Source organism: Cygnus atratus, chromosome 21 (assembly GCF_013377495.2).
Source record: "Cygnus atratus isolate AKBS03 ecotype Queensland, Australia chromosome 21, CAtr_DNAZoo_HiC_assembly, whole genome shotgun sequence".
NCBI classification, from domain to species: domain Eukaryota; kingdom Metazoa; phylum Chordata; class Aves; order Anseriformes; family Anatidae; genus Cygnus; species Cygnus atratus.
In genome coordinates this window covers 7183959-7211138 of record NC_066382.1, presented here as the reverse complement: position 1 = coordinate 7211138, position 27180 = coordinate 7183959, and the positions used below count along the sequence as shown (strand labels likewise).

At 64.1% G+C, this 27180-nt stretch overlaps 2 protein-coding genes across 2 annotated transcripts; one reads left to right on the top strand and one right to left on the bottom strand.

Moving 5' to 3' along the window:
* The first annotated feature begins 716 nt into the window (after window positions 1–716).
* Window positions 717–18529, top strand: CROCC (ciliary rootlet coiled-coil, rootletin). Its single transcript, XM_050714982.1, has 34 exons — window positions 717–831; window positions 1251–1402; window positions 2162–2347; window positions 2438–2521; window positions 2613–2698; window positions 2776–2941; window positions 3582–3688; window positions 3780–3986; window positions 4078–4174; window positions 4615–4710; window positions 4817–4951; window positions 5349–5527; window positions 5776–5937; window positions 6453–6597; window positions 7285–7650; window positions 8360–8553; window positions 8639–8766; window positions 9100–9212; window positions 9444–9566; window positions 9642–9776; window positions 10154–10285; window positions 10381–10619; window positions 11499–11658; window positions 11795–11962; window positions 12456–12792; window positions 12903–13030; window positions 13104–13224; window positions 13681–13844; window positions 14710–14874; window positions 14949–15098; window positions 15712–15903; window positions 16225–16356; window positions 16949–17050; window positions 18503–18529. Exons 2-34 carry the CDS (start codon window positions 1268–1270, stop codon window positions 18527–18529), a joined length of 5061 nt encoding a protein of 1686 aa, XP_050570939.1. The 5' UTR covers window positions 717–831; window positions 1251–1267.
* Window positions 18530–19002: 473 nt separating this feature from the next.
* MFAP2 (microfibril associated protein 2) lies at window positions 19003–25513 on the bottom strand. Its single transcript, XM_050714894.1, is given in 10 exon segments — window positions 19003–19282; window positions 19497–19524; window positions 19526–19571; window positions 19670–19757; window positions 20070–20111; window positions 20285–20371; window positions 20446–20472; window positions 20900–20989; window positions 21914–21992; window positions 25443–25513. Coding segments are annotated over 9 exon segments (549 nt in total). The 5' UTR covers window positions 21951–21992; window positions 25443–25513; the 3' UTR covers window positions 19003–19178.
* Between the last annotated feature and the right edge of the window lie 1667 nt (window positions 25514–27180).

The window sequence follows — 27180 nt, the reverse complement described above, 5'->3', positions numbered from 1 at the left end:
GTGCCGCGGGGGATTTTGAGCTCTGATGGATTGACCGGCGCGTTTCCTTCCTGGGCGCACACCCTGTGGGCACCGTGCTCGCGGGGGGCAGAAAGCAGCGCCCCGGGGTGACAGCAGCTGCCCCGGGGGCAGTCACGGTGGGGGAGCTGCGGCGGGGCCTCTGTCCCCGAGGAGGTGACACGGCTTCGCAGCGCCGAGCAAAAGGCTTCCCGCAGCAAGCTGGCATGCTCGACCCGGAGCTTTTTCCTGCCAGAGCAAACTCCTGGGCTTTAATGAGCTTAACGAGGCCGGGCTTCATTAGGGCTTAACGAAAGGGCTCCTTTCCCTAAGGCTACCAGGTAAAGGAGATCCCAAGCTCGGGGAGCTGCGCAGGGGGCGCATCGGGGGATGGCAGAGCAAAGTGAGCGCGTTTTAACCACTTTGGGGCACGGTGGGGGGTGCTTGGCACTGCTGTTTGTTGTTTGGTTTTTTGCCCTACCAAAGAAATCTCCTCCCTTCCTGCTCTGCAAGCAAAAAGCCTCGCTTGCTTGTTTTGATTTGCAAAACTTCAGCTTCGCAAATATCCCGTGGTTTCTCAGCAAAGGCTGAAGCAGCGCCCGGCGGAGGCGTTAGGACCCCCGAGGCATGCGGACACAGCCAGGAAGAGGAGGGCCCCAGCCTGGGAGGGGAAGGCGAGGATTTCGGGCTAATCCTGGCCATGCATCCGCTTTCCGCTTGCGGAGCGGAAGCAGAGCCCCAAAAACCAGGCTGGGATGGGGGCACGGGGCTGCTGAAAGCAGAGGAAAGGGGGGGGAGCCCATGAGCACGCCGAAGTCGGAGGCTGCGATCGAGGTGGGAACTTGGTGCTCCTCTCGCGGGAGCAGCCGCCGAGCAGTTCTGGTGCTGCAATCGGCAGGTTCGCAGCGGGTTTTGCAAAAATCTGCAATCGCAAAATCTGCGGTCGTAAAGACTGCCATCGCGGGAAATGCAACAGCAAAAGCTGCTGCAAATCTGCCGTCACAAAAAATGCAACGGCAAAAGCCGCTGCAAATCTGCCGCTGCCCAAATGCCCCCGCGGTTTTTGCAGTTGCAGACTTTGGGTTTTGCGGTTGCAAAAAGCGAGGCTGAGCTGCTCTGGGGGACCCGGCCTGGGGGGAAGCATTTGCAGCTGGGGGAGAAGAGGGTGAGGGAACAAAGCAGCTCGTGGTGGCAAGGCGCAGGGATCCCTCCTGCGGCCGGATCCTTCCCCTGAGCCCTGTCCCCTCCCGCAGCGGCCGTCCCCGGGGCCATGTCCTCGCTGCTGTCCCTCCAGGAGGAGAACCGCATCCTGCAGCAGGAGCTGTCGCGCCTCGAGGACCTGCTGGCTCAGAGCCGCGCCGAGCGCGATGAGCTGGCCATCAAGTACAATGCCATCAGCGAGCGGGTAGGTCGGCTGCCCACCCGGCCCCACAAATCCACCCGTTTTGGCCCCAAAACGCATCTCCCCAGCGTCTCTGGGAGCTTCTGCTGGCGCCGGACGGTGCCAGGGTGCCCGGGGTGCACGCAACGTCCCGGTGATGGAGATGTCGGTGCCTGGCGTGCTGGGACTTGTCCTGTGGGATGCACAAAGCATCCCCACACCACCCCCGTGGTGTTCACCCCGCTGCCTTTTTTTCTGCACCGTGGCAACAGGGACAGAACAAGGCTTTTGGCCCGGCAGCCGTTGCCTGGAGAGATGCAAAACTTGGCTGGTGCACGCTGAGCTCGGCCGGGGCAGCCCAAGCTGGGGGGCTGCCTGGCCTTTTGGGGTGCAAACCCCTCCGTGCGTGCCTGGTTATTAAAAACCCAAGCAAACAGCCCCAAAAATACCCAAAGGGAAAATTGCTGCCTCCCTCCCCTTGTGGCCAGAGTGCTGAAAGATGCTTTAATCAGCAGCAAAACGGGTGCAAAGCTGCTGGGCCCCCCAGTCCTTGAGGCTGGGCTATTTCTCAAAGGCAATTTCTTATAGCAAAATGGGGTGTGTGGGGGGTGTGTGAGTGTCTCTGGTTGCTTCGTCCGCGCGGGGTTTGCAGCTGCAGGACAACTCCAAAGCAAGTCCGAATTTGCCGGGTCGGGGTGCTGGCACACGGAGGGGGCCGGGGGCGGTGCTTTGTGTTTAACATCCCCAAACGAGCGGCGCTGGGGGTGCTGCACCCCGCGGCAGCTGGAGCAGTCCCTGCGGCTGGAAGCGGGCGAGCGGGACGCGGCGGAGAGCCGGAGCCTGGCGCAGCACAACATCGAGCTGCGGCGGCTGCTGGACGAGGAGCAGGCCGCCTACAAGCGCAAGCTGCAGGCGTACCAGGAGGGCCAGCAGCGGCAGGCCCAGCTGGTGCAGAAGCTGCAGGCCAAGGTGGGTCCCCGCCAGGGGGACGGGGGCGCTTTGAGGTGGGGGGGACGCGTACCAGGGGTGGATGCCCCCCCCGCCGTCCCCTCCACCCAGGTGCTGCAGTACAAGAAGAAATGCGGCGAGGTGGAGCAGCAGCTGCTGGAGAAGGCGACGGAGCTGGAGCAGGAGAGGCTGACGGTGAGCGGCGGGGTCCTGCCCCGGGTATCCCGGTGTCCCCCAACCTTTGCCCGCCAGCACCTCCAAGGGGCTGATGTCCCCGCAGAGCCAGCTGGACATCAGCGGCTCGCAGCTGGAGGAGGAGAGCAGCAACGAGCTGGAGAACGCGCTGATCCGGCTGGAGGAGGAGCAGCAGAGGTGCGTGGGGGGTTCCTGGGGTGCCGGGTGCTGCGGGACCCCCCCTGGGGTCACCCCCTGGCCCTGCACCCCCCCAGGAGCAGCAGCCTGGTGCAGGTGAACTCGATGCTGCGGGAGCAGCTGGAGCAAGCCAACGTGGCCAACGCGGCGCTGAGCGAGGACATCCGCAAGCTGACGGCCGACTGGACGCGGGCGCGGGATGAGCTGGAGCAGCGCGAGGCCGAGTGGAGGCGCGAGGAGGAGGTCGGGGACGCGGGGCTGCGGGGGGGGGGGGGGGTAGAATTTGTGGCCCCGGGAGATGCGGCACAGAGGGATGCAAAGCAAAGGGGGGGCTGCATGGGGAGGAATGGGGCCGAGGGCGATGCAAGGCAGAGGGGTGCGGGGGTGCTGCGAGGTGCGGGGCTGCGGGACCCCAGGGGGTGTTGCGTGGGGGAGAATTAGGGGATGCTGCGTGTGGAGGTGCAGAGTGGGGGGGGCTGTGTGGAGGGGCTGGGGGCTGAGGGCGATGCAGGGCAGAGAGGTGCAGCATGGGGAGGGCTGTGGGACCACGAGCAACGCTGCATGGAGGAGAATTTGGGGCTGCAGGGCGCGTGGCACGGGGAGGGGGTGCGGGGCAGGAGCAGTGCCGCATGCAGAGGGGCTGTGGGGTGCGGGATGCAAAGCAGGGGGAGGCCGCACGGAGCGGGGCACGGTGCTGGGAGCGGGTCTGGGGGCTTCAGGGCACGGCGCAGGGAGGGGGCCGAGGGGCTGAGGGACGTGGGGGTGCTGCCCGGCTGCCTTCAGAGGGACGGGGGCTGTGGGGCAGAGGGGTGCAGCACGGAGGGCACCCTGGTGCTGCTCTCCTGCCCCAATCCGACCCCGCCACCGCTCCATCCCCGCGCAGTCCTTCAACGCCTACTTCAGCAACGAGCACGGCCGCCTGCTGACCCTCTGGAGGCAGGCGGTGGCTTTCCGCCGCCACTTTGGCCAGCTGCGAGCCGCCACTGAGAGGTCCGGGGGCTGCAGGGGCTGGGGATGGGGGGGGGGACGGGGACATCGGGGGGAGGCCACCCCTCTCATCCCCATCCACCCCCTGGCGCAGGGACCTGGCGGAGCTGAGCCAGGAGGTGTCCCGCGCCGGCCGTGCCGCCCACGCCGCCTGCGTGCAGCTGGGTGCCCACCTGCGGCTGGCCGAGGGCCGGGCGGGCGCCGCACGGGAGCAGCAGGCGCAGCAGCTGGCGCAGCTGGAGGAGCAGCTGGCGGCACGGGCGCGCGACGCCGAGCTGGAGAAAACCGCACTCGGGGACAGGTGGGGGTCCCGCGGGGCGGGGGTGAAGGGCGGGAGGCTGCCGGGGGGCGCTGAGCGCCCACCGATCGATGCTGGGCATCGCCTCGGCCAGGCTGACGGAGCTGACGGCGGCCCTGGAGCGGCTGCGGGAGGAAGGTGGGGAGAAGGAGCGGGCGGTGGCGGTGCTGACGCTGCAGCTGCAGAAGATGGTGAGTGCGGGGGTGGCGTTTCTCGCACGCTGGGAAGGGCGTGCGCCCGGCTGCAGTGCGTGCTGGGGTGCAGCGCGTGCTCAGACGTGACCCACAGCACACGCTGGGCTGGGCTGCGCACCAGGGCACGGTAGAAGCTGCGTGCGGTGCACAGTGCACACCAGCACCCCGTGCACACCGGGGCAGGACACACGTGAAACCACGATGTGCGCGGGGGTGCAGGATGCTACGCCCAGCCAGGACGCGGTGTGCAACACGGCACACGCTGCACACCGGGGTGCGAGGCGTGATGTGCGCTGGGGGTGCAAGGCGTGATGCACGCCAGACACTTTGCACACCAGGGTGTGATGCGTGCTGTGTGCCGGGGCGCGCTGTACACCCAGGGCGCGGTGCACGTTGCACGCCAGCCGTGCGTAACGCCGCACCGCGGTGTTTTGCAGGAGGCCTCGCGTGCCCAGGAGCCGTCAGTGGAAGAGGTGCAGGCACTGCGCGCAGAGGTGGAGCTGCTCCACCAGACGCTGCAGGACGTCACCCAGGTGCCCCCAGCCCTCCCCTGCGGCCCCACTGCTGCCACCCCCTCCGTGCCTCAGTTTCCCCTCCCGTGGTGGTGCCACAGCAGGGCGTTGTCCCCGTCCCTCACAGGCGGTGCTGGCCGATGACCCCGGGTCCCCGACGGAGCCTCCCAGGCTCCCCTGCCGCAGCCTCTCGCCCGCTGCGGCCGCGGCCACGCTGGGAGCTGTGCACGGAGCCCTGCGGCGCCGGCACTTCCAGCTGCAGGTGAGCGAGGAGGAGGAGGAGGAAGATGGACGTGGGGGAAGACAGACGGGTGGATGGATGCGCGGAGGATGGATGGAGGAGAATTGGGGACGGATGGGTGGGAGGACAGATGGACGGGAGGACAGATGGAGGGGCATGGGGACAGATGGACGGATGCGTGGAGGATGGATGGATGGATGTGGGGCTGGCTGGATGGAAGGGCGGGTGGATGGATGCACAGAAAATGGATGGAGGAGAATGGACGGATGGACAGACAGATGGGAGGACAGATAGATGGATGGACACGGGGTCAGGTGGATGGGGGGGTGGGTGGATGGATGCACGGAGGAAGGATGGAGGAGAAGGGACAGATGGGTGGGAGGACGGAGGACAACCGCTGACCCCCCTGCTCCCCCAGGAGGCCCGGGAGGCGTCGGGGAGCCTGCGGCGGGAGCTGGGGGACAGCGAGAGCCGGCGGGCGGCCCTGGAGCAGCGGCTGGAGCAGCTCAGCACCGAGGCTGGGGGCTGCCGGCGGGCGCAGGATGAGGCCCTGCGCGAGGCCGCCCGCCTGCGCGCCGACATTGAGCTCCTCCGCAGGTACCTCCCGTGTGTCCGTCTGTCTGTGAGCGCCGAGCTGTCTGTCTGTCTGTCTGTCCATGGCCTCTGTCCCCGCACGCCCTCCACCTCCACCCGTCCATCCCTGCACATTCCGGCCTGTCCACCCGTGTGTCCCAGCGCACGCAGCCCTCCGCACCCCTCCTCTCCATCCCTGCCCGTCTGTCCTGTCTCTCCGCACGTCCGTCCGTCTGTCCCCACGCATCCCGGCGTGTCCGTCTGTCTGGCAGCGAGCGGGGCCGCGCGGAGCAGGCGCTGGCGGCGGAGCAGGCGCGGGCGGGGGTCCTGCAGCGCAGCGAGGCCGAGCTGCAGCGCCGCGGCCGGGGGCTGGAGGAGCAGCGGGACGAGGCCGCCCGCGCCGCCGAGGCTGTGCGCCAGCAGCTGGAGCACAGGTGGGGACCCCCCCTCCGGTGCCGTGACCCCCCCCAGCCCCAGGTGGGCGCTGCAAAACAACGCTCCTGCCCCTGCTCTGCCACCCTCCCCAAAAAGAGGCTGCTCCCTCCCTCAAAGGGTGCTGAAACCCCCCCCCCATGGGGTTGCAAAACCTCTGGGGGTGCTGCAGAATAGTGCCTTACCCCCTCCCATGGGTGCTGCTCCCCCGTGGGTGATACCCCCAGGGGGTCCTCCCCATCCAATGAGTACTGCCCCCCCCCCCCAGTTGGTGCTCTCCCCCCAGTGGGTGCTCCCCACCTCCCATGGGTGCTGCCCCTCAATGGGTGCCCCCCCGTGGGTCCCCCTCAGTGGGTGCTACGCACCTGTTGGGTCCCCCCCCGCAGTGGGTGCTTCCCCCCAGCGGGTGCCCCCAACCCTAAAAACTGTAAAGTCCTAACCCTAAAAACCCTAACCCTAAAAACCCTTACAACCCTAACCCTAAGAACCATAAAATTCCCCCCGCGGGTGCCCGCAGCCAGCAGCAGCTGGAGCAGCTGGAGGGGCAGCGGGCGGCGGCGCAGCAGGAGCTGCTGCAGGCGCGGGAGGCGCTGAGCCAGGCCCAGCTGGAGGCCGAGGTGGCGCGGGGCGAGCGGGCGGCGCTGGACGAGGCGCTGGCACAGGTGGGTGGCAGAGCCCCCCCCCCCGCCCCCGTCCTCCCCAGGGACGTCTGTGTCCCCAGACCCTGTACGCATCACCCCCCGGAGACATCCGCATCCCCAAATGGCACGTGTGTCCCTGAGCGGCTCCCTGGGAACAGCCGTGTCCCCAAGCTCCCCTGCGTCCTCCCTTGGGACATCCAGGTCCCCAAACCCCACGCGCGTCCTCCCTGGGGTCCATCTGCACCCTCGATTGCCCTGCGTGCCCTGTGGGGCTATCCGCATCCCCAAATCCCCCTGCATCCTTGGGACATCTGTGTCCCCAACCTCCCCGCATGCTCCTGGGGACACAGACGTCCCCAAAACCTCACGTGCATCCTCCCTGGGGACACCCACACCCCCAGCCCCTCTGCATCCCCCCTGGGACCGTGCATGTATCCCCAGCCCCTCTGTGCACCCCCAAACCTCATGTGCCTCCTCCCTGGGGCTGCGCACATCCCCAGATCCCTGCGTGTCCTCCCTGGGGACGTCCGGGTCCCCAAACCCTTCTGCAAACCCACCAACCCCATGGACGCTGTCCCTCGGGACAGCCACATCCCCAGCCCCCCTACACGCTCCCTGGGGACATCCACAACCCCAAACCCCGCTGTGCATCCTCCCTGGGGCCACCCCCCGTCCCCAGCCCCTCGCAGCAAGCCTCGGCCCCGGCAGGCGCAGGGCAGCAGCGCGGAGCTGGAGGCAGCACTGCGGGAGGCGCGGGCGGAGGCAGCCCAGCTGCGGGAGGCCCTGGCACGGGGCAGCGAGCTGTCGGCCAGCCTGGCCCGGGATAAGCGAGAGCTGAGCCGGACCCTGGCGGGGCTGGAGGAAGAGCGGGAGGCTGCCGGGGAGGCGACGCGGGTGCTGGAGGGGCTGCGGGCCCGGCTGGGGCAGCTGGAGCGAGGCCGCAGGGATGTGGAGGCCGAGAGGCTGGGCCTGGAGCGGGCGCGCAGGGCGGCGGAGCGGGGCTGCGAGGGGCTGCGGGCAGAGCTGCGGGCACTGCGCGGGCAGCAGCAGCAGCTGCGGGAGCGGCTGGGGCAGGTGCGGGGCTGGGGGGCAATTGGGAGGGGTGGGGAGGGCGCTGGGGGCAACTGGGGGAGGTGGGGAGGGTGCCGGGGGCAATTGGGGGAGGTGGGGAGCGTGCCGGGGGTAATTGGGGGAGGTGGGGAGGGTGCTGGGGGGCAATCGGGGAAGGTAGGGAGGTACGGGAGGCAATTGGGAGGGTGCTGGGGGAACTGGGAGGGTGCAGGGTGCAATTGGGAGGGATGGGGAGTGTGCATGGGGCAACCTGGGGAGGTGGGGAGGATGCAGAAAGCAACTGGGAGGGTGCTGGGAGAACTGGGAGAGTGCAGGAGGAAACTGGGAGGGTGCAGGGGGCAATTGGGAATGATGGAGAGGATGCAGAGGGTTACTGGGATGGGTGGGGAGGGTGCTCAGGGCAATTGGGAGGGTGCTGGGGGAGCCGGGAGGATGCAGGGGGCATCTGGGAGGGATGGGGAAGGTGCGTGGGGCAATTGGAAGAGTGCTGGGGGAACTGGGAGGATGCAGGGGGTAACTGGGAGGGAGGGGTTGGATGCTGGAGGCAACTGGGAGGGTGCTCAGCTCAGACAGGAGGGTGCGTGGGGCAACGGGGAGGGTGCAGAGGGTAACTCGGAGGATGGGGGAAGGCTCCTGGGGAGCAAGGGGGACCGGGAGGGCGCGCGGGGGCCGCGGGTGGAGGCGAGGGGTGCCCGTGGCGGTGCGGCCGCAGGCGCTGGAGGAGCAGAGCGCGGCGGGCGAGGCGCTGGCACAGGCCCGGGGCGAGCGGGAGAGGCTGAGCGCGGCGCTGGAGCGCGCCACGCAGGAGCGCGAGGGGCTGGCCAAGGAGGCGGCCAGCGTGGCCGTGCAGCTCGCTGCCGCCCAGCGCGACGCCCGCGCCCGCGGCCAGGAGGCGGACGGCCTCAGGTGGGTGCCCCCCGCCCCAACCCGCCGCCCTCCCGCCCGCCGCCTGGCCATGTTTTTGGCAGCATGTGTCCTCCCGGCGTGGCAGGGCGGAGAAGGCGGCGCTGGAGACCGGCCTCTTCGAGGCGCAGGAGGAGCTCGGCCAGCTCCGCGCACACAGGCAGCAGCTGGAGGCCGAGGGCCGGGCCCTGCGCGTGGCCAAGGAGGGGCTGCAGGGTGAGTGGGGCGCTCGCCGTCGCGCGCAGCCTTGGTCACGGCGCTTACCTGCTCGGTTTTGGGGCGGCAGCCTTGGCTGCATCCCATAGCATCTCAATTTTGGGGTGGCACCGTTGGGCATATCACTTAGTTGGTTCTATCACTTAATTGGTTCTGGGGACCAACATCCTTGGTCACATCACTTATCCGCTCAATTTTGGGCCGTCATCCTCGATCACGTAACTTTTCTGCCCAGTTTTGGGGCGGCATCCTCGGTCGCATCACTTAGGTCAGTTTTGGGGGGTTTGGAGCCCTCATTCCCACCACCCACCCGCCCAATTTTGGCCCCGGCAGAGGAGCTGGGCGCTGTGCGGCAGCGGCTGGCGGCGGCGGAGCAGGAGGCGGTGACCCTGCGCGGGACCCAGGTGGCACGCGAGGACGAGCTCGAGCGGCTCCGGTGCGAGAAGGTGGGCACCGCTGGGCTCCGGGGTGATGCTGATTTGGGGGGGGGTGATGCAGATTTGGGGCAGGGTGGTACTGAATTTGGAGAGCAGTGCTGGTTTCGGACGGCAATACGGAATTTGGAGCAATATTTCTGAGGCGATACCATTTTGGGGGGGTTTGCCAAATTTTGGGCTGATGCCGATTTTGGCTCGATGCTGATTTTGGGGGGGACTGGTGCTGCTTTTGGGGCGCAGCGGGAGCTGGATGCGGAGCGGGGCCGGCTGGTGCGGGAGCAGGAGGAGCTGGCGGCCGAGCTGGCGGCGGCGCGGGCGCAGCGCGACGAGGGGCTGCTGCGTGCCGAGAGCGAGAAGCAGCAGGTGGGTGTCGGTGCGTGTCCCCCCCCCCCCCGTCCCTGCTGTCCCCCAGCCCCGGCTGAGCGTGTCCCCGTGCAGGCGCTGGCGCTGCAGGAGGAGGAGAAGGCGGCGCTGGCGGGGACGCTGGCGGGGCTGCAGCAGAGCCTGGCCGAGGCCACAGCCGAGCTGGAGCGGCAGCGGCACGAGGCCACCGGGCGCCATGAGCAGCAGCAGGTAAGTGAGGGGGGCCTGGGACCCCCCCCCAGGCATGGCACAGGCTCCTCCACTGCAACCCCCGTCCTCGGGCATCCCCCTCGTTGCAATGCCCCACGTCTGGGCGTACCCCGAGTGCCCAACGCTCTTCTGCCCTGCTGTGAGCCCCCCAAGCCCCCACGATTTGCAACCCCCCCCAATCTCCCCAGCCTAGCAACCCCCCCAATGACCCTTCTCAATTACAACCCCCTGGTTGCAACCCCCCCCAGACATCCGCCCCGATCCCATCGTAAGCCCCCCAGTTTCCGGCTGCCCCCTCCCCACTGCACGCTCCCCCGTTCCCAGCCAGGGCAGGTGGGGGCTCGGGGGGGCTCAGATGTTTGTGCCCCTTCCCGCAGAGCTTGGCTGCGGAGCTGCACAACCTGCGGGCGCAGGCGGAGGCCGCGGCGGAGGCCCACGAGCGGGAGGCCAAGGCTCTCCGCGAGCAGGTGACGGCGGTGGCCAAGCAGCGCGACGGCGCCCTGCGGGAGGTGAGAGAACCCCTCCGCCCCCCACCGACCCCTTCCCATCCCTTCCGTCCTGCCCCCAAAAAGCCCCATTCCACCCCCTGAATCCCCGGCTGCAGGCGGAGGAGGTGCGGGCGCAGCTGCAGCTGGTGGCGGAGGCGCGGGCGGCGGGGCAGCAGGCGCTGCTGGAGGCCCAGCGGGCGGCCCAGGAGAGCCGGGAGGGCCGCGAGGCGCAGCGGAGGCAGGCGCAGGAGGCGCGCAGGGCGCTGGGCGACGAGGCCAGGGAGAAGGAGGCCCTGCGGCGCTCCAACGAGGAGCTGCGGGCGGCCCTGCGGCGCGCTGAGGGCGAGCGCATCAGGTGTGGGGGGTGCTCGGGGTGGGGGGGGTGCTGGGGGCGATGCTGGGGGTCCCCCGGAGTGGGATGCTCAAGGTGGGAGAGGCACGGGAGGGGGAGCTGTCCTGCAGGGCGATGCTTGGGGTCGGGGGATGCTCAATATGGGGAGTGCAAGGGGTGGTGCAAGGCATCGGAGGGCGATGCTCGGGACCGGGGGGATGCTTGGGATGGGGGGGTTAAGCTGAGCAGGATGCCTGGGACAAGGGGATGCCCGAGCTGGGAGATGGTGGAGTGGTGCAGTGCCTTGGAGGGCGATGCTCAGGCTGGGGAGGATTCTTGGGACAGGAGAATTCCCCATTTGGGAGATGCTTGGGACGGTGAGATGCCTTGGAGTGATGCTTGGGGTCGGGATGCTGCTCAGGGTCAGGGCGATGCTCAGGATGGGGGACAGTGCTCGGGACAGGGGAATGCCCAGTTTGGGAGATGCTTGGGGTGGTGAGATGCTTTGGAGGTTGACACTTGGGGTCGCGGTGATGATGACGATAGGAGGATCCACCAGGGACAAGGGGCTGCTCGAACGGGGAAACGCACGGGGCTGAGCAATGCCCTGGGGGGGGAGACGCTTGGGATCGGGGCGACGCTCGGGACAAGGGGATGCTCAAGCTGGGAGACACACGGGATGGAGCGGAGCCCTGGATGTGTGGGGCTGTAACGATGCTCAGGACAGGAGGACACCCCAGAGCAGGATGCTCAGGATCAGGGCGATGCTCAGGATGGGCCCGGGCCGGGGAAGGGGTGCCCAGCACGAGCAACACTTGTGGCCAAGACGATGCCTTGGTGGGGGGACGGGGAGGACGGACACCAGCCCCCTCCTCCGCCAGCCCCTCTCCCCCTCGTTGGCAGCCTGAAGCGGGCCGGCGAGGAGAAGGAGCAGCGGCTGGCGCTGCTGGCGGGCGGGCAGGCGGCGGCGGCCAGGGAGACGGAGAGGCTGCGGGGGGCCCTGCGGCAGCTGGAGCACGACCGCCTCGAGGCGCGCCGCGAGCTGCAGGAGCTGCGCCGGCAGGTGAGGAGGGGGCGGCAGGGGGACCCCCCGCCCCGGCTGGGACAGTGCTGGGTGTGTGCGTCTGTGTGTCCCGTGTGTCCGTTTGTCTGTCTGTCTGGAGCCGCCTCCCCCAGCCCCGCATCGCTTCCTCGGGCAGGTGAAGGCGCTGGACAGTGAGAACAGCAAGAAGAGCAGGGAGCTGGAGGAGCTGCAGGCGCGCGTGGCCCTGGAGGAGCAGCGGGAGGAGGAGAGCCGCCGTGAAGCCTTCGGCCTCAGGAGGAAGGTGGTGGAGAGCGAGGCTGGCATGGAGGCCACCAGGAAGGAGGTGGGGGCCGCTCGGTCCCGCAGGGTCCCCAGGTGTCCCCATCGCCACCATGCGCACCCCGTGTCCCTGTGGGTGCCCCTGCTGCTCCGTCGCTTGGTGCCGTGGGTGCCCCCGTCACCCCCCCACTCGGTTCCCGATGCCCTACTGCTCTGTCCCCAGGGGTCCCCACCCCTCCTTGCTCCATCCCCTGCATCCCAATCACCCTGCATCATCTGCCACCTGCATCCCTGGGCATCTCCCATGCCCCATCGCTCCATCCCGGAGGGTCCCCCAGCACCCCATTGCTCTGTCCCCCTGCATCCCTAAGGGTCCCCCATACCCTGTTGCTCCATCCCCTATAACCAAGGCACCCCCCATGCCCCATCGCTCCATCCCTTGCATCTCCATCACCCTTTTGCTCTGTCCCCTGCACCCTGGGCATTCCTTGTTTCCTCCAGCACCCCATCTCTCCCTGCCCTGCACCCCAGCCCTACCCCTTGCCTCCTTCCCCCAGCTCCAGCACCTGCAGCAGAGGCTGTCGGAGGCGGAGGGCGAGTTCCACCAGCGGGAGAAGGATCTGTCCCGCAGCCTGGAGGAGGCCCGTGGCCATGAGAAGAAGCTGCTGGCCGATGCCCGCAACCTGCAGCTGAAGATGGAGGCGGCGCGGAGCGAAGCGGCCGAGCTGAGCCTGCGCCTGAGCGCGGCTGAGGGCCGGGCGCAGGGGCTGGAGGCTGAGCTGGCCCGCGGCGAGGAGCAGCGCCGGGCTGCCGAAACGCGCCTGGGCAGCCTCCAGTCCGCCCTGCGCCGCACCATGGGCATCGGCCGGGCCCGTGCTGCTTCCCTGGGCAAGGGTGAGAGCATCCCGGGGCTGCCCTGCACCCTAAACCTTGCTTTAAGGCCCCGTCTGGCGGCGTGTCCCCCCCCCGCTTCACCCCGTGCCACCCCATCCCTCTCCTTCCAGGCGGTGCCACAGAGGGGACGGGGACCCCTGGCTCGTCGCCGGACCCCGATGCGGCCACCGAGCCCGAGGCGGTGCGGGCAGCCCTGCGGGATTTCCTGCGTGAGCTGCAGGACGCCCAGCGGGAGCGGGTATGCCCTTCCTCCTGCCCCTGCCCTGCACGTCCCCAAAAAGCTCCTTTCTCGCCCTATTTTCTCACCCCAGGAGGAGCTGCGGGCGCAGGTCTGCAGCCTGGGACAGCGGCTGGCAGAGGCAGAGGCGGAGCGGGATGGTGCCGGTGCCCGGGCGCTGCAGCTGCAGAAGCTGGTGGCTGAGAGTGAGGAAGGTGATGGGGGTGGTTTTGGGGTGGATTCCCCCAGATTATGTGGTTTTGGGTGCTGCAAGCAGGTTTCATCTCCCTGCGACGTGTGGCTGCTTGGGATTTGGGCACGCGGCGGAGCATCGTGGCCAGTGGGTGCTTTGGTGGAAAATGGGGTGGGGGTGGTGATGCTGCACTCAAATGCTGCATGCTTTGTGGGTTTTCCCACACACACATCCCAAAAATACTAGTAGAACTGCTAAGAAACAAAGCAAAATAAAGCATAGAGTCCCCGTAAACCCCGGTAAAATTGGAACCCCCCTGTGCACCCCAGTAGAACCGGTAAAACCCCCACGCATCCTGCACAAACCCCGGTAAAACTGTCTGACCCCACTCATGCATGCCCCACGAGCCCCAGCAGAGCCCCATGCGTGCCCCACGAGCCCCAGCTGAGGTTTGCAACCCGCGGTCTGGCTGCGGCAGGGCGGCGGGGCGCCGACGGCAAGCTGGGCAGCGCGCAGGCCGCTCTGCTGCTGCAGGAGGAGACGCTGCGGCGGGGTGAGCGCGAGCGCCGGGCCCTACTTGAGAAGGTGTCGGCGCTGGAGCGCAGCTTGCACGCCGCTGAGGGCGAGCGCCGCTCCGCCCAGGTGGGCACCTGGGTCAAAACCCCCACCTCTCCCACCCCGCCTCGGCTGCACGCGAGCTGCACTGCAGCCTTGCATGCAAGATGCATACGAACTGCAGGCGCACTGCTTGCCAGCTCGTGCACAAGCTTCCATGCTAGCTGCTTGCAAACAAACTGAATGTAAGCTGCTTGCAAGCTGGCACACAAACTGCCTGCCAGCTGCTTGGAAGCTCGCACGCAAGCTTGTATGCAAGCTGTACGCAAACTGCTTGCAAGTTTGCATACAAATTGCATGTAAGATGGACATAAGCTGCTTGCAAGCTTGCACACACAAACTGCATGCACGCTGCTTTCAAGCTTGCACACAAACTGCACACCTGCTACTTGCAAGCGTGCACACAAAGTGCCCTCAAGACTCTTGCAAGCCTGCACACAAAATGCATGAATGCTGCTTGCACTTGCATGCGAGCTTGCATGCTCACTGCTCGTAGGTTTGTGTACAAAATGCTTGCAGGCTTGCACACGCTGCTCTGTCCCTTCCAGGAGAAGATGGGCATGGTGAAAGCCAGCGAGGCCAAGCTGGAGGAGGACAAGCGGCGGCTCAAAGAGGGGCTGGAGGCTGCGGAGAGCCGCGGAGCCCAGCTGGAGCAGCAGCGGCGGGCGCTGGAGGATGAGCTGCAGCAGGCACGGCTGGCCCTGGGCGAGCAGCAGGCGGAGGCGCGAGTGCTGCAGGACCGCGCTGAGCTGCTCCAGAGGCAGGTACGGCCGGCTTGCAATCCCCTGCGCTCGCTAATTGCCTCCTGAGCTGAGCTGCGTCGGTTTTTATCGGTTTCCCACCCCGCTGGGCGCAGCTCGGGGAGAGCGAGCAGCGCGCCAGTGCCTTGCAGCTCTCGGTGGAGCGTCTGAGCACGGTGCTGGCGGCCGAGGCCGAGAGCAGCTCGAAGGACCGTGCCCAGGGCTCGCCGGTGACCGACGGCAGCTCGGCCCCGCAGCGCCTGCTGCAGCTCCAAAGCGCCCTGACCGCCGGCGAGCTCGACCGGCGGATGCTGCAGGTGGGCACGGGCACCCTGGGGTGTGCAGGGCCCCCCCCCTGTGCTCCGTGTCACTGTGTGTGTCCCCGCGGCAGGAGATGCTGGATGCGGCCCGGCGGGCGCTTTCGGAGGCGCGAGAGGAGAAGAGCACCCTGCGGGAGCAGCTGCGGGTGCTGCGGGGAGAGCGGGCAGCGCTGGAGCTGCGCAAGGAGGAGCTGGAGGCGCAGGTCCGGCGGCTGCAGGAGGTGGGAGCCCCCAGACTGCTGGCCTTACCCCTGGGGTGCACCCTGTGCCCTTCTGCCCGCCCCGTACAGCAACCTATTGCCCCTGCACAGTACCCTATTGCCCCCATGCAGCCTCTTTTACCGCCTTCCAGCCCTCTTTGCCCCTCCACCCCCAACAGCACCCTGCACCCTTTTGCCTGAACCATTTCCTCCCCTCCCGTGGCACCCTTCCTCTCTGCGCAGCACCCCACTGCCCCCCTGCAGCACCCCCTTGCCCCTCCACGTAGCCTTCCTGCAGATCCCTGTTGCACCCTTGCAACCCTTTCTGTCCCTACACCCTTCTGCCTCCCTGCAGCACTCTTTGCCCCCCTGCAGCAACCTATTGCCTCTCCATGCAGCCCCCAACACCCTTTTATCCATTTCCCCCCCCCTTGAAGCACCCTCTCCCCCCATGCAGCCCCCATTTCCCACCCCCTGCAGCCCCCTTTTGCCCCCGTGCATCCCTTTATACCCCCCATGCAGCTCCCTGAACCCTTTTGCCCCACCTTACAGCCCCCTATTGCCCCACGCAGCCCCCTCCCTCCCCCCCGGGAGCTGCGGGGTGTCCGATCCTGCCCCCCCCCCCCCGTTGCAGATGCTGTTGCAGCAGGAGGAGAAGGAGGCGGCGGCGCTGCGGGGGCTGCGGGCAGAGAAGCGGGGGCTGCAGGAGCGCGTGGGCAGCCTGCAGAGCTCCCTGAGCCAGCTGGAGGCCGAGCGGCGCGAGGCTGAGCGCTCCTCCCTGCGCCTCGAGAAGGACAACAGCGCCCTGAAGAAGACCCTGGAGAAGGTGAGCGCCCGCCGCCCCTCTTGGCACCCTTGGGTGCCCTCGGGGTTGCCCCCACGCCCGTGCACCTCTAGGGACACAAACATGCCCCCCCCCCGATGGCTGGGCACCCAGGCTTGGTTCGCCCAGGATCGGAAGCGGATTGAGCGTAGCTATAAAGAATGTCCTAATAGAGCAAAATTATTTCCCGAGCACAAAACACGCTTCGTGCAACGGCGGCACGGCTGCGCAGCGGGTGTGTAACGCCTGCACGCGTGCGTTTTGTGCACCGGAGCGAGGCGTGTGACAAAAGCAACGGGTTGTGCCCGCTTCTTGTGCGCGCAGCTGGCGCGGGAGAAGCTGAAGACGCAGGAGGACTCGCTGCGGCTGGCGGTGCAGAAGGGCCGCCTGCACCGCTCGCTGGGCACGGCCGAGCAGGAGCTGGCGGAGGCGCAGAAGCACATCCAGGTGCTGCGGGTGGGTGCCCCCGGGCAGGGGCCGTGGCCTCGTGCAGAGCCTTCGGCTGGCGGGTGCGCGTTGGGTGCAGGCAGTGGCACCCCGGGGTGCTGCTTGCCCGCTTGGTGCAGCCTTGTTTTGCACGGGGACGGTGCTGGGCTGCTTTTGGGGCTTGCTTCAGCTCGGGGAGACGCTGGTGCCTGCACAGGGCTGGTGCTGGGCTCCTTTGGGGGCTTATCGCAGCTTGCAGAGACGCTGGTGCTTGCACTGGGGTGGTGCTGAGCTCCTTTTGGGGCTCTCCCCAGCATGGGAAGATGCTGCTGCTTGCACTGGGATGCTGCTGGGCTCTTTGGGGGCTTGTGGGGAGATGGTGGCGCCGACACCAGGATGCCGCGGGGCTCTGATCTGGGGCTTGCTCCAGCTTGTGGGGATGCTGGTGCTCGCACTGGGGTTCTGCTGGGCTCTTTTTGGGGCTCAGCCCACCATGGGGAGATGCTGGTGCTCGCAGCGGGGTGCTGCCGGGCTCTTTCGGGCTCCTCCCTAGCCTCCCCACCTTAGGGCCGCCCAGTGCCTGGTTTTGGGGTGACCCCCCCCACCCCCGGCACTCACCCAGGCGCGGGTGTCGGTGCTGGAGCAGAGCCCCGGGGCGGCGCAGCAGCAGCAGCAGCGGGCGCTGGATGCCCATGATCGTGACCACCACCCCCTGGAGCAGCAGGTGAGGGGGGGGGGCCGGGGCCGTGTTCCCCTCCCCCCCCCGCAGCCCATCCGGGCCCCCCCACACTCACGCCCCCCATGCAGGTCAGCGCTGCGGCAGGAGCAGGCGGCGCAGGAGCCCCGCCGCCACCCCAGCAGCATTTAGGGCAGCCGTGGGGCCAGAGCAGAGACCGGCGCAACTCAGCTCACGGGTGAGGGGCCCGCTGTGCTCAGAAAACACCTGTGGTTTTTTTTCTCGACGTTCCCAAATCCCACTCTTTTACAAAAAGAAAAAAGCATCGTGTTGCCGCTGAGACAACACTAGCATATTTTTGATACAGGTAGGGTTTTTCCCCCCATTTTTTCTACTGCAGTTTTTTTTAACCGGGGATTGGAAATAGGACTTTCTGTAGTCCTGGGTGCCATGTGCACATAACGGGAGCAGCAGGAGGGCCGTGGTACCTGAGCTTCCAGTGCTGGCCCTGTGGCGGGATGCTCAACGGCTCCTAACTTTTCCTAACACACTCCTCTTTTTTTTTAACAAAAACTAGTTTGTGCCAGTTTTTTTGCACAAGTTATGCAGGACGGGGACTGTTATTTTTTTTTCTACCACTATTTTTGGAGACTGTTTTTGTTTCTTTTTTTTATTGGTGCTATTGGGGTCCGAATTTGGAGCTTGAGCCAGCAGCAGGCGTGAGCGTGGCCCCAACCCTTGTCCATCCCCTCTAACCCTCTATTAAATGTGCAGAAACCCATACGGGCAGCCTGCTGTGAATTATTTTAGCATGGCAGCATTTTGGGGTGGCAGTGGAGGTTCAGGATGCATAACAAATTATTATTATTGTTATTATTTATACCTCCTCGGGGGAGAGCTGCAGCGCTTTGCACAAGGGCTGCAGGGGAGATGCTCAGCATGTGTGAGCCACGTACAACAGGGTGTACGCACGCTGCAGGAGCTGCCAGAGCTGCACAGGGCAAGGAGAGTACCTGCGACGTAGGAACAAATTCCATATAAGAGCTACAGCCTAGGTGAGAACTACGCTATAAAGTGAGCTGCACGCTGTAGGACAGCTGCGTGCTATGCAGAGACCAGATGGGACGTGAGTTGCGGGCTGTATTCGTACCTGCTACAGTGCTGCACGCTGTGTTAGAGCCCCACACCCTGTATGGGGGCTGTATGAGCCCTACATGCTGCCTAAGAGACCCACACCCCATGTGAGGGCTCTAGGAGCCCTACACGCTGTGTAAGGCTGACACCACACTGTAAGAGCTACAGGTTGTAAGGGCAAGGCACACTATATGAGAGCTGCACCCCGCTATTTTTCTATAGGAGACCTGGAGCAAGCCCCCATACTGCATCCTTAAAGTTCAAGCTGCTCCCCATAAGCGAACCAGAAAGTAACCCCAGCCTTTTCTAGCGGATTGCCCTAAAACTTGCCCTAAGCTCACACTGTAATACTGGGGTGTGCTGTAGGGGATGAACACGTGCTATTTCCTGTAAGGGAACTGGAGACCATCCCAGCACGCAGCACTCAACCCCACCACATTTCCTACAAGAGACCCGAGAGCTGCCTGGAACCCAGCTGCCACTACCATTTGCTATAGGAACACCCCAAACCACTCCAGCGCAGCCCCAAGAGCTGTGGTATTTCCTCCAGCAGAACCTGAGAACTGCCCCGAACAGCCTAAAGCACCCCAAAACCTCATAGCCCAGCTAATATCAGTGCTACCTCCCCCGTGCAGGGCTTGAGGAATGGCTTCGGGACAGGGGTGGGGGGGGAGGAAGAGGATGAGGAAGCTCATGGAGGGAGCAGGTGCTGGTGTCCCTGTCCCCATCCCGTCCCCAATGATCCCAAAAGGTCAGGGACACAAAAAAGAGACGGGAGCCACAGTGACCCTTACGCTTTTTCTCTTGGATACTCTACGCAGAAAATGGGGCGGCGGGGGCTGGCGCCGCCCCCCCCGTACAATATAATAACAAAAGTAATAAAAATAATACCCCCCCTTTATTCTTATGTGCACCAAAAAATGGACTTTTTTTTTTTCCTTATGCTCTTTCATGCACGGTTTCTTTAGCACCACGGTGAGGAGCCGGAGCCTGGCGGGCAGGGGAAGGGGCTCGGCGGGTCCCGGCGAGGGGGGGGGCGGCTTCAGCACCCGCCGCAGCTGCGGGCGCAGGATGCGACCACGGTCTGGCAGAGCCCGCTGGTGGCCATCACGCCGCACTTGGAGAACTTGTCACGGCACAGGTCGGCTGCGGGGAGGCGAAAATCAGTGAGCAGCCAGGGGTGGGGACACCGCGATGCTGCCTCCCCCGCCCCCAAACTGGTCTGTACTGGGAATGACTGGCGGTGGAGCGATGCACGGAGCTATCTGAAATATCAGCATCCTCCTCGCCATCGAGGCGGAGCCACCCAGAGGGGACGTCCACAAGGTGTGTGGGGGACACGTCCCCTCCTGTCCCTTACCCCGCAGCAGCTCTTCATGGGCACACACAGGTGCGGACGCAGATCTCCTTGTTGATCACGTAGACCCGGCGGAGGCTGCGGGGGGCAGAAAGCAGAGGGTTTAGCACCAAAAAAAAAGCAGAGGGACTCCCCCAGGGGAGGCTGGGGCTGGGCGACAGCCCCCCCGCACTCGCCTGTAGAAGCAGATCTCGTTCAGGCACTGCTTGCAGGGCTTGTGGACAGAGTAGAGCCTGGTGCAGGGGTACTGCTCCTCCCGGCAGTCTGCAACAAGAGCTGGCATCATTTTGGGGTGTTTCACCCCGGATTGCAGCCAGATGCAGATCCAGGGAAATCCCTGAGCTGCTGGCATGTGCTCAGCAGCGCGTTCTTCCCCATCCCTACTCAAAAGGAGGACAAAACCCCCCTGGGGATAAGGGATGCTCAGCTTGTCCCCGGCACTCTGCCAGCCCAGCTGCTTGACAGAATTCTTATATGGGGAAAATGACTCAATTTGCCCCATTTTTTTTTTTTTGTCAATAGGACCAGCAGCAGCATCACGCCCTGAGCTAGGAGACGAGTGAGAAGAGCACTCACCCAGGGGTCCTGGCTCCGTGGGCTCAGTCTCGGGGGCAGCAGCTGGGGAAGGAGAGCAGAATTTGGGGGGGAACAAGGTTAAAGAGGGAAGGAGGGAGAGCCCGCTGCCCCTTGCCCGGGCTTTAGGGCTGAAGCATCCTTAGGCTGGTGCCTGCGGTGCTGCTTGGCTCAGGAGCAGCATCGTGGTGGGGATGTGGCCGTTGTATCACACCCACCTGGGGTCGGAGCTGGCACGATCTCCTGCTGGGATTGCTGCTGGGACTGGTACCGAAACTGCTCCTCAGGGGTGCGGGGGGTCACATCTGCAGGGACAGAGCTGTGAGGGTGCGCACCCTCACCCCCAAACCTGCCTGGCATCCCGTGGAATAGCACTCACCGTGGTAGTCGTAGTAATCCTGAATCTCTAAGGAAACAAGGGAGAAAAAGAGGATGAGTATTTTTTTTTTATTTTATGGCATAGGGAGAAACAGCGCAGCAGGGTGAGGCACTGCACGTGGGCAAGGTGTTGCAATGAGCTCCCCACAGGTTTGCAACCGGTTGGAAAATGTCCCGTGGAGTCACCTCAATCAGCCACACAGGGTTTGTAAAGCCTTAATGAAGGCCTTAGGAAATAATTGGCACCTTGAAGTGCTGACATCGAGGAGGGGAATGGAGAGGCACTTGTACATGGGATCAAGGAGAGGGAGGAATGGGAAATGTTAGGGGCAGGGATGGAGCAGAGAGCATTGAGATTGATGTGGAAGACGCACCGGAGCGCCGTGCAGGGAAAGCAAAGCTGGAAGGAGGAGGAGGAGAGAGGCGAAGGCTCCCCCAGTCACAGGTGCTCTCACCTGCCTGCTGGTCATACTGGGAATATTGCACCGGCTCAGGGTAGGTGATGCCTTCAAACCTGCTGTACTGGCCCTGGACCAGGAGCGCTGCTGGGAGCACACGGGGGGGCACAGACATCAGTGGAGTGGCCAACAGAGCTCTAAACCCCTCTTCCCCATCCTACTTTTGGGGGAAACCAAGCATTTGCCCCACAGCCATGAGCCCCACACCATCCCCAAAACCCTTATGTGGGAGCAAAAGGGGGTTGCTCCCTATATTCTTTTTTTTTTTCCCCAGTTTTAACCCCAAGCAGCTCTTCCTTTGCTCCAGAAAGGACCAGGATCCCACGGAGCATCCACTGGGTGGGCAATGGCTCCTTTTCGATTTCCGTCTGGATTCCCACCATACCCTCTGCCGTATTTCCCAGCAGGCGATGGTCCGATGGCCATCCTCCTCCTTCTCCTCCTCCTCCTCCTCCACTAAGGGAGGAGCGTGACCCGTGGAGGCGAGGGAAGTGGGATGCTCACTGCCGGGTCCCAGCACCCCTGCCACCTCCGGGGACCACGGTGCCTCACCCAGCACCCTCGCCCAGTGTCTTGCAGCACTGGGGCGGCTGGCATCACCCGGGTCCCCTTCCCACCCCCGCTGTCCCCCTCATCCCTCGGCCTCGCCTGGTAATGTTTTCCAGCTGTTTTCAGACTTTTTGCTGAGCTGCTTTCGCCTGAAGTTTTCCTGGCTCCGGGCTGCCGGCTTCGCTGACTCGCTCCTAATTTTCAGCAGGGCCTTTGCCAGCCCCAGGGGTTGCAAATAGAATCGGGCTGGGAGCCACCTCCTGGCCCCCTCCCTGGTCACAGTGCTGGGGGGGGGGGAATTCCCAGTGCGTGCCTCCCCCACCCCCTGGCAGCTTTGCTCCCCGCAGTTGAGCCGCACGGTGCCGGATCCCCTTCATGACCCCCACCCCAGCCAGAGGCAGTCTCTGGGGTTTGGAGGACACCCGGCACAGTTTTGGGGTGGTTTTGGGGCTCGGCACTCACCTGGCAGGCCCAGCAGGACGAGACACAGCGCTCTCATGGTGACTGGGGCCGGGAGGTAGATGCAGGAGTGCGGTGCGGTCTGGTTTGGGCAGAGGGAAAGGTGTGGGGTTAGCAACAACCCCAAGCATCCCATCTCCTGCATCAGCCCCCCCTCGACCCTCATGCACCCATTCAATACCTCCCCTTTACCCCCCCAAAAAGCCTTGCAGGAGCAGGGTGCTGAGCGGCGATGCAGCTCGTGACACGGGTGTCAGCATCCCTGAGGGCTGAGGCTGTACTCAGGGGTGGGGGCTGGCTGCTTGAAAATTAAAAGCAAAGGGAAAAAAAGAAGAAAAAAAAAAAAAAGAAATTTCCTGATGGTGGGAAGCCAATGCACAGGCTGGGCTTCCTGCCCCGAGTGTGTGCGAGAGCCCTGCTCCCATGGGAATTGCAAGGAACAAGCGCATGGAATATCCATGGGCAGGATGGCGAGACCTCCCAGGGGAGCCTGGGCTTGGAGCTGGCTATCTCCCATCCCATGCGACCCGTTATCTGGACCCCCCCCCAAGCTAACAGAGCCATGAGTGGGGTTGGGGAAGGGGTGGGGGTTGAGCTCAGCCCCCCCAGGGATTGCAGTCAGAGCCCAGGAAGGCGCCGCAGGGTTTTGAACCCTCGGTACAACCAGAGCAGCCTCCAAACATCGTGCACGGGGACGGGGAGGGAGGATTCGGGCACAAAGTGGTGCTGGTCTCGTCGCATCGCCTTCTTCAAACACTCCCCAGTTTTTGTGGTGCTCCCCTCTGTGGGTTCGCACTGTGGAAGCGATGCACGCTTTGCTTTGCAGGGCTGCACTGGGGCTTTGGTCTTGGGGGGCAAAAATAAAGAGAACTAAAAAGGAGGACGAAAGATTCCATTTCTCTCCCTGCTCCTCACCCTCAGGCTTTTTCCCCACTTCCCATTAAAACCCCGCTGTTCACAGGGAGCCCAGCTTCCAGCCTGGCTCCTTGCAAAGGGCCCTCGCTGCAGGGAGAGCATGGATTGCCTAAAATCACAGGGAAAATAAAAAAAAAACAACACCCTGCTTTCGAGCAAAAGGTGGGTGGGAGGTATGGGGAGGAGCTGGCGGCGGCTGCCCCGCGTCTGCCTTGCTCTCCAAGGGCCGAGTGCTTTCCAAGCAGCGATTCCCCACGCCAGCTCGAGAGGGAAAACTGGGAAAAAAAAAAAAAAAAAGAAACAGAAAAAGAAAAAACCTGCCAAAAAACTTTCATGGCTGCCCTCCTTGGAAATGCAACCAAATGTGTCTGTCTGTCCAGGACGAAGCATGCCGTCTTCCCTGGTGCGGGATGGGGACCTCTTCCAACTCTGCTGATGGGGACTGGAAACTGAGGCAGGGGTGGAGGGGAGCCCAAGTCACCGTGTCTCGTTCTGGCTGCAAAATTTGGGCTGAAATAGCCTGTCTGTGGCAGGATGGTCCCACACATGCACCCACGCTGCCTGTCTCCCTGTGGTCCCCGCTGGGGAAGGTTGGGTCAGTGGGACCAGCAGAGCCTGCACCTTCTGGGGCCCATGTCCTAGACATGCTGCACCATCCAGGGACCGCATCCTGCGCCATCAGCAGAGCTCAGCACCTCCTAGGACCACATCCCTGAGCTCACCCAAGCACTGCATCTTCTAGCAGTCGTGCCCTGCACCACCAGCAGGGTTGCAGCCCCCACGGTCCCCGTCCTCCCCCATCCCCAGGCTTGTAGGTACTGCGGTCGTTGCCTTCCAGACCTGACCGGGCTCTGGGAGAGCCACGAAGCCGGGCCCTGCCTGAGCTGAGGTTGGAGAACCACGCTTGGCCGAATGGGCCCCAGACGAAGCCTGGTCACCTGGGGTGTCCCCGGGGCCCTGCTACCCTCAGCCCTGCCCCATCTCACGTCCCACAGCCACTGCGAGTGCCGGACCCGGGATTAACCCAGGCAAAATGCGGGCTGAAAGGGACCGTGTGGGGATGAGAAAGCCCTGGGCTTCTGTGAGGCCTTATCCAGACTGGGTGGGCAAGGTCTGGGTTTGGGGGGGCAGCTGGGTGCTGCCCCGGACCCCAAACCACCCTGACCTGCCTGCGGACAGCTCAGGCAAGGCCCAGGGCCCACCTCCGGAGGCGCCACAGCCATCCTCCTACACTGGCCCCATCTCTTGGAGCAGTCTGAGCACTGAATTTCTGAATTTCCCCCAAACCCGGGGATCTTCTGCTCCCCAGGCCCTGCTGAGAACATCCCCAGCTTGTGGGGCGCAGCTGGGGAATGGGGCCACCCGTTGCATTCCTCCCTGGGGATGCGGTGCCACCATCACCGCCTCGTCCTCCCACAGAGCCACCACCGCCTCCAGACCCACTGGCTCCCATTTTGGGAGGGACGCGTGGAGCGAAGCTGACGGCGGCCACGGCCGCGATGTCTTCGCGCACCCGACGCCTGAGACTTTCCACAACGTGTCCGCAAAAAGGCACGGGGCTGGGGGCACAGCCGCCCCCCTCCTCCACGCCCACCCAGGGCTTCTCCAAACATCAGCCCCTAGAGGTGCCCCTGGCGGGGGGACCTCTGTGTCCCCTCGGCGCAGGCAGCAAGCGGGGGTCCGGCGGCTGCACCGAGCCAGATGTTTTTGCAATGCACATCTGGGAACAATCAGTCCCGCAGAAAGAACACCACAGCCTCTGCCTTTCATTCTGCTAAACCCCACCTTCCCCAGCCTTTTTTCCCCTCCCCCAGCTTTTTTTTTTCTTTTTCCTTTTTTTTTTTTTTTTTTTTTTTAAAGCTCTCCAGTTGCCAGAGAGTGCGAGAACAAAGGGAATATGAAAGGATTCAAATTTTCTGGCCCCCGACCAAAGGTTAAAAAAAAAAAAAAAAACCAACCAAAAAAAAACTTCGCAGCACTCTCCCCCCTCCACGCCTCCCCATTTTCACACACCGCAATTCCAACAGGGTCCCCCTCCTCGCCTGTCCCCCCGGATATAAATAAAATAAAACATGATTGAAGTGTTCAAAATCCCGTCTGTACGCGCTATTTCCAGGAGGGGGGGTGGGGGGGGGAGAAAAAAAAATAATGAGAAAAATAATCCAGCTTCCTTCAGACGTTGGGGTATTTTTAGACTGATTCAAGAAGTTACAAATGGGCCACAGCAGCTGTCAGGCTGCGAAGTTTCCGAAGTTGGGGTCCCCCAAACCGTTGCTGCTTCTCCAGAACCCCAAAATCTGTGGGAGTTTTCTTCCCAGGAGCTCAAAGGGCTGGGAGCGGCTTTGGGGCGCTCGCCTTGCCCCAAAGATGTGGTCGGGAAGTTTTCAAAGCAAGCTGGCAAAGCCAGCAGTGGACCCCCAGCCTCCACTCCCCAAAACAGGCCTTGGCCCCCCCAAATGGGCTTTGGCCTCAAAACAAGGCTTCAGCCCCCAAAACGGACTTTGGCCCCCCAAAACAGGGTTCGGCTCGAAATTGGGGCCACCAACCCGAGGTCGCGGAGGATGCATGGGGCCAGGGGGCATTGCCCCCAGTGCAGGGGGCTCTGCTCACTCCTTACCGCTTCGGATGCTATGAGCTGCCTTCGCCCTTGCCCAACGCCTTGGTCTCTTCTCTCTGGGCTCAAAAACTCCGAAATGAGAGAAAAAGCTCCTACCTCCAACATGGGGGCTCCACTGGGTCCTAATGCGACACCTGATCCGGCCCCTTCCTCCTCCTTTCCCAGATAGATGCTGCCTGCCGGGGGGAGATAATAATAATAACAAAAAAAATAAATCAATGAGCACGCATTGATGCAATGGGCTGTGCGAAACTTTGTGTTTTTTTTTTTTTTTTTTTTCAAATCCAGCTGGATTTTGACCTGATTGCAGGAGAGAGGCGGGAGGAGGACTTTGTGCAGCGCCAAGCACGCTGACACGATGAGTTTTGGGCCGTGGGAGGGGGGTTTCTTGGTGTCGGTGCTGGTCTGCAGCAACTGCTCCTTGAAAAATTGGGGCAACCCCAAGAAATTGGGGTGCTGCCCCCGGATTTGGGGTTTTGCTGTGCTCGCCTCTCATTGCAACAAAAGAGGCGAGGACGGGGCAGGCTTTTAATGGATGGGGTGAGCCCCCTGCTTTGTCCCTAGGGACGGGAGGGAGAAGGGGGGACGTGGGTGCCACAGCACCCTTTGCACCTGGCTGCTGCAGCTGCAACGGCGCAGCAGATCTGTAGGTTTATCCTGGAGAGGGGGGGGGCGGGTGGAAGTACTGCCCACCCCTTTCCCCTTTTCCCACCCGGGCCACGGGCGCTGGCTGCAGCATTTGCTGCCTGCCGTGGGGCCCCTTTCCCCCGAGCCGGCGGGTTTCCGGCAGCCAGCGAGGGCACACGGCAGTGCGAGACCCCGCGAGGATGGGGGATGCTCGGCTTGCAGTGGGGGTGATGGAAAGCCCAAAGCTCCGCCCCCAGTCCTCCCCCAGTCCCCCTATAACCCTACCCATGGTGCTCACCCCGCTGCAACGTCGATCCCGGCGCTTTGGGCTAAAACCCTGCAAATTTTAGGTGTGTTTCAAACCAGCTGCTGAGCAAATTCATGCTCTGCAGGGTGCCTGGGGACTTGGATGGAGGCAGAGCGCAGAGCAGCACAGCCCCCCGGGACAAACAGGATTCCTTCCCAGGGAAGCAGGCAGTTCTGGGTGGGGAGGAAGGGGAGCCCCACGGCAGCTTTGGCACCCCAAATGCCTGTAGATAATTCCTTCGTTGTGAAAGTTTTGCAGGAAGGAGGGGGGCTGACCGCCCTAAAAACAATGAGAAAATCCAAGGTTTCAGATGAGAAAGAGAAAAAGGGGAAGGGGTGGAGGTGGGTGGGGGTGCTCCCATCTCACAGCAAGCCTGTTTATCCAGTCCTAACACAGGGCTCTGCAGGATGGGTAAATGCACGGCTCCGACCACATCTCGCAGTTGCTGCCCCTGAATTTCTGCCTCCCCCAAATCCCAGGCCCCAGCTCTGCCCCATGTTAAACTCTCCCGGCAGTTAATAACTCAATGCACTTTACACCCGGGGGCTGCTAACCTGGGAATATCCCCCAGAACCAACTGAGGGGGGGGGGGAGGCAAAAAGCAGCATGGCTGGGCACCTGCTCCAGGCCAGACAGCACGGGGACTGAAACTGCTGGCACTGATCCTGCCCTGGGCTTGCTGGGGCCAAATCAATGGAAATTTGGGAGCTGCCGCTGCCCCCAGCAGCTTCGCCTTGGGCTGGGTGCCTTGGTGTGGGTGGCAAACAAAGGTGATGGGTGATGCTCGTGGTTTCAAATCCTGCA